Source organism: Hibiscus syriacus, unplaced genomic scaffold (assembly GCF_006381635.1).
Source record: "Hibiscus syriacus cultivar Baekdansim isolate YM2019G1 unplaced genomic scaffold, ASM638163v2 tig00111837_pilon, whole genome shotgun sequence".
Taxonomy (NCBI): Eukaryota; Viridiplantae; Streptophyta; class Magnoliopsida; order Malvales; family Malvaceae; genus Hibiscus; species Hibiscus syriacus.
In genome coordinates this window covers 12,600,367-12,606,400 of record NW_024063194.1, presented here as the reverse complement: position 1 = coordinate 12,606,400, position 6,034 = coordinate 12,600,367, and the positions used below count along the sequence as shown (strand labels likewise).

The window sequence follows — 6,034 nt, the reverse complement described above, 5'->3', positions numbered from 1 at the left end:
GTCCCGACTCAACCATAAGAGAAATCACCCGAACTAAAAATGACGTCACCTTGAAATAATAATTTTTCTTTAAAGTTCAAAACTTAATAATTAAACCGATTTGACAAGTAATTACGTTGATTAGCAATATGACATCACATAATTGTTTAAACAAAAAGCGTAGGAATTTATTCAGCATCAATGCTTATTCCCCACTAAGAAAACGCATGTCCCTTATCCAAATGTTGTGAACCAGCCTTCGTTCAAGATCCAGCTTGAAATCTGAATGGGTTTTGAAATGCGCCAGCCAATTTGCGATGGGCTTAAAAGAAATAACTCTAACAAATGATATAATGGTGATTTCACTAGCGCGTATCCCCTGCGTTTTCCAAAGCTTTCGTTTCGATCCATCCGTTTCCGAGACTGACGAAGACTGAAAGGAGCTTAGAAAGCTCCATCTCCAAAAACAAAAGAAAAAAAGAACTCAAAACCCATTTCCATGGCGGATCCCTCAATTCCACAATACAAACAGAAAAAAAAACCCGTCAGCTGTTAAATCTCTACTCTTTTTTCTCAATTTTTCTAAAATCACTTTCATATTTGTAAACCCTACCACTGCATTTCGTTATATATCAAAAGGGAAAAAAAATTCAAATTCCATGTCAGCTCTGCCTGCTTCAGTTTCTTCTTCTTCTTCTTGGATCCCTGAAGACGATCTCTTATTGAAGATCGCCATTGAGGTAACCTCTTTCTTCTTCTTTTTTTCTCATAATTTAATCTTAGTTCAATTTCCTTTCTTACAGTCTTAAAGGAATCTTTTACACTTATATGACCTAAAAGTCTAAAACGAGATAAGATAAACCCTAGGTTCAGTGGATTTTCTTCGTTTTTCTAAAAATTGATACTTGAAATTTTGGTAATTTCAGTCCGGTGCTTCTTTGGAAGCACTAGCAAAAGGTGCGGTTCGATTTTCACGGAAGTTTACTGTTAGAGAATTGCAAGATCGATGGCGCTCTTTACTTTATGATCCTCTTGTTTCTGATCAAGCAGCAGCTCGTATGATTGAGGTTGAATTATCTGCTTCTAATTTGTCTTCTAAATTGAATAAATTTGATTCTCCTGTTGAAAATGGAAGTGCTAAAAGGAAATTTGAAGGTGTTAGAAGATCATATTATGCTATGAGGAAAAGGACCTGTAACCACCATGTGACGAACTCCAGTGATGTTAGTTTTCTTGGATCACCTAATGGTAATGATTGCATCCAAAATAGAGGTTATGATGAGCTTGTTGGCCCCCGTGAAAATTGTGTTCAGAACCAATTTGGATTCGGTGATTTAGGGATTGGTAGTGTAGGTAAACTATCACAAAAGGATAATATGGAAGTAACTTCGAAGAAGGATTGCTTTGGTGAGAAAGTGGAGAATATTGAACAGAATGATGTGTCTAGGAGGTCTCCTTGTGTCATTTTCAAGGCTTCAGATAAATTTGATCATCCATCTGGGGTTGAAGGAATCAAACCTTACTCGGTCGGATGTTCGTCACCACAGCCAGATATGCCACTGTGGAAAACGATGGAAGACGTTCCAGCGGCTGTGATGCCAGTTAATGATGGCCCTGGAGATAAAGGCGAACATGTAGAAGGTGAAATTGTGCATCCTGAAGACATGGATGGTAAGAAAATGTGTGAATGTGGATATGATATTGTTCCTTCAGATATGATGTTAAAAGATGGTTATGAAATTAGTAATTCAGTTGCTATTTCTTGTGGTGATTTAGCTGAAACTGATGCTTTATTAAATTTTGATGGTGATGCCATTGATAAATCTTGTTACGAGAGTGTGAATTCACTTTTGCTGAATTCTCCTAATGATGTTCATGAAGATGATACACCAAAGACTAAAGAACCTGAGACATTAGTTTCAGATGTGTGTCCTGGTACTTCGGAAACTGCTTGTCCTGCAAAGTTGGATGAAGTTCCAGACCAACATTCACATTCTGGGCATGCTGAACAATCACATTTTGGGAATCCGAAAATCAATTTGCCTTCATCTGCGTCTTTGTCAAATCCTCATTCTCTTGAACTTCATGATGAAGTGATTTGCTGCATGTTGAACAGCGAGGATCCTGAGATCCCATGCAATGATGATGTTTTCCTAGGTAAAGGTTTTGCTATGGAAGAGTGTCTTCAAGCTGGTAGTGATCAGGCCTCATCCCTTGCAAATCAAAAGGATAGTAAAGAAGAAGTGAGCTTGATACTGACAGAAGATAATCTTACTCAATGTTTTACTGCTCCCAAGTTGGTAGGATTGGACATTTTGTCAGAATCTATTCAAGGTGTCAAATCTGAGTTTCATGATGGTCAATGTCATGTGATTTCCAGACAGTCTCAAGATTCCCTGGTTGACCCATATAGGTTCAAAGCAGCCCACACATTTCCTAATTCTGCTGCAGATGGTGCAGCAGAAGAAGATCCATCAGATGAATGTAATACCAAAGATATTTCTACGTATGCAGAAGGAAGTTGTATTGTAGATACTGTTTTGGAACCTGAAGCAAACAATGCAACATCTGATCAGATAGAATATGAAAGCGACGATAATGTTCCTAGCTTTTCTGACATTGAAGCCATGGTAATTCTAGACTATTATTATCATTATGGGAACTTATTTATTTATGTTGTCATCGGTATTTATTATACTGGGTATTTAAAGAACAATCATTTGATGTTCACTTCAGATACTTGAGATGGATTTATGTCCAGAAGAATCCGATTCTTTCATTAGGAGAGAAGGTATGAAGTTCAATTTGAACAACAATGGTCAAGTTATGGTTGAACCAATCAGTATGAGCTGACTGAAAAAAAAAAATATGTTCTATTAATTTTATATGTTTGCAAATGTTGATTTTGTTTTCTTGAAATTTCTAGTCTCAAGATATCAAGATGAGCATTCCAAGAGAACAATCATTAGGTTGGAACAAGGTGCTCGGTCTGCTATGCGAAGAGCTATTGCATCCCGAGGAGCTTTTGCTGTCTTATATGGCCTTCACATGAAACATTACATTAAAGAATCTGAGGTAATCAATTTTATCCATGCGTGGATTTAGATTGCATGCAGTATGCTGAAAATCAACCCATTCCTTTCTCTTTCTGTAGAAATTTTCATATGATATGGTTGGGAATACTACTCATAGACTTTTATCTTCTCAATTTCTTTTCCAAACTCCTTTTTTCTCTTTTACCCTTGTTTTTGTTACTCAAGTTTTTAATTAAATATGTGTTGCTTATGCTATGTGTGTGTTCTTTCTATATTTCAATGCATGATGGTGCAGAAAGTTTGCTGTATTAAAAGTATAGGTTGGGCGTTTATGTGTATTAATTTTCGTATTGCCTGGTTAGTCACCGATTTCTTGACGTTTGATGCGAATGATTGCTCTCATGTGTCTGGTGCAATCTCTCCCTGGTTTGCAGGTTATACTTGGCAGGGCAACCGAGGATGTTGGTGTTGATATTGACTTAGGAAGGGAAGGGCGTGCTAACAAAATATCTAGACGACAGGTATTTTGATTTCCTTGGCATGGCTATTTTCATTTTGTCTGAGTTTTGCTTATGGACAGTGCGCAGAGGGTGGGGGAATTTTGACCCTCGAGTCTGCATATTCCTACCCTTCAAAGGGGAGGTATCTCACCACCTTACCAAATCTGTGGTCACTCAATTTAGATATTTGAATTATCAGTTGCGGATACCTTGCCCCTTCTTAGAACTTATCAATAAATATTTGAATAAGTTACTATTACTACTGAAGTGGGAGGACACTAGAAGGCTACAAGTATGTTCTATACCTTTGTTTGTATGTGACGACGCTCTTACACTTCTATGTCAAATTATTGGAATTGGGTTTATATGTTAGTATTGAGTTAAATCCTTAATTAAGATTCAGAGAGTCATACTTTTAGGAAAGGTCTTTTGATCAGTTTAGAATTACTTTTTTTTTTTTTGCATACCTTAATTAGCCTTTTGAGCGTGTTCTTTTATTATGAGTGATATTCCTACATGCTACATCCATTAATTCTAGTTTATTAAGGCATTTGTGAGATGACAACAATTTTATTCAAAAAAATATTGATTATACCTGTTTAGCTTGTCAGATATACCTTTTAGATTGTTTTGCTCCTATACTGCTTGTAGATGTACATGGGAATAATTACTCATCATTTCTGCTAGGCAATTATAAAACTGGGGGAGGATGGTTCCTTCTCTTTGAAGAATCTGGGCAAGAGTTCGATATTTTTAAATGGGAAGGAAGTTTCTACTGGACAGCTGATAGCTCTTGGTTCAAGCAGTTTGATTGAGGTAGCTTCAATAAATCGACTTTTTTCTTTCAAATTATACAATGTTCACTAATTGACGTTTTCCTTCTTGCAGATTAGGGACATGGCTTTTGTCTTTGAAATAAACCAAAATTCTGTGGAGCGTCATCTAGCAAAAATCACCCCAAATAACCAAGAAAAGAAAACAGCATTCAACGGGTCAGAAGAGCCAAAGAAGGTGTTGCATGAATAGGGAGATTTGCTTACGAGTACTTCCAAACCCAAATAACCAAGAAAAGAGTTCGACTGGTGGGAACTGCTGAAGAAGGTGTTGCATGAATGGGGAGATTTGCTTACAAGTACGTCTAAACCACCCTACCTTTTCTGCAAATTTATTTTGTACAACTAAACTAGTCTTCAGGGCTGCCCTTAATGATAGGGGTAGCAGATAACATATGTTGTACTGTTTTATATAACGGCTCATATGTATAGACGCATTTTGACTTAAATATGTGAAAGCATTAGCTGATTTCTCAATTGTGAAAGGAGGGGAGAAGATGAAAACGAAAAAACTATGTTTAGCCATCATTATCATCATCCTCAATTTGTATCTTTACCTCGAATTTAGCCGCAGTTTAAAGCCAGGGAGAATGGAAAGCAAAATATGTAGCTGTTGTTGTCGTTCATTGTTATGTTTGGGATTAAACAAGTTTGTAGTTTTTTAAGCAGACTGGGTATTTGCCAATGGACATGGACATAGAGACACTATTTTTGGTCATTAGTTTAGGTGAGGGGAGATTACCCCAGTACATGATCAAAGGTAATGCCATAAACCTCAGAGAGAGCTCGTTATTATGTTGACGTGTACTTTTATTTTTTTTTCCAATTTTTATGTTATTTTCAACCTTTTAATCAGGATTGGCGTGTTATTTTAATTAATTTTATTTAGACTAATTAAATGATAGCACGTGTCAGTATTTAATTGGTTCAAATAAAATCAAAGATAATAGTACCATAGAGGTATAAATCTAAGCTTTTGTTGTAAACAAACATTTTCACACGTTGACAAGCAAAGTAGGAACCAAGGTTACAGCGTGATTTTGTATTGGGTATATCTAATGTTTGAGCGTTCATTGTTAAATGAGTTTAGAGTCTTTCAAATAAATAGTATATTGTAATATTAATAAAAAAACAAACAAAAGATTTTGCTACATATTCTGGAAATGAAAATGCCCTTTTCGATGGACCTTTGTTGAAATTCGAAGTCTTCCTTACCTGTAATCAATTTCCCTAATTCAGCCACCACCAACTATTACTCTCTCTACCAAAATTTCCGATCAACTTCGAAAATTAAGAAAACACTAAATAATATAATAATGGCTTCATTGGAATAGAGTTTACCTGGCACTTTGGGAACTATACTGCCCCGACGATCCGAGAACAGTTATATAGGTATATTAGCCTAACTGAGAGTGCCTCCAGTCTCATTCTGATATTAGGGTAACTTATGAGTTTGCCGAGCAATCGGATCATTTCTATTTGCTCATGGATATCTCCTGCACCCGTGTATTGAACGAAGTATAATCATAAGGGTGACTGCTTTCGTTTTGGACAGTGCTGGGTGAATGAAACTACTTGTGTGGCTCCAGTGCAGGCGGCCTGGAAGTCCCCTAATGGTGATACTCTAGCGAAGATTCGAGTTGTTGGTACTTCTTTAGAATCTAGGCAGCATGATCGTGTGGCTTCT

The 6,034-nt window shown here is 36.7% G+C and overlaps 1 protein-coding gene across 3 annotated transcripts; it reads left to right on the top strand.

Annotated features, from left to right (window-relative positions):
* The first annotated feature begins 354 nt into the window (after window positions 1-354).
* Window positions 355-4,824, top strand: LOC120171913. Of its 3 annotated transcripts, XM_039179519.1 has the most exons (8): window positions 359-719; window positions 906-2,609; window positions 2,716-2,770; window positions 2,906-3,054; window positions 3,449-3,535; window positions 4,202-4,330; window positions 4,403-4,556; window positions 4,647-4,824. In XM_039179519.1, the coding sequence occupies exons 1-7, from the start codon at window positions 639-641 to the stop codon at window positions 4,538-4,540; spliced, it is 2,343 nt and encodes a 780-aa protein (XP_039035450.1). In that variant the 5' UTR covers window positions 359-638; the 3' UTR covers window positions 4,541-4,556; window positions 4,647-4,824. The 3 variants fall into 3 exon arrangements, with proteins under 3 accessions (XP_039035451.1, XP_039035450.1, XP_039035449.1); XM_039179518.1 differs by lacking the exon at window positions 4,647-4,824 and having other exon boundaries at window positions 4,403-4,587; XM_039179520.1 differs by lacking the exons at window positions 4,403-4,556; window positions 4,647-4,824 and having other exon boundaries at window positions 355-719; window positions 4,166-4,300.
* The last annotated feature ends 1,210 nt before the right edge of the window (window positions 4,825-6,034 follow it).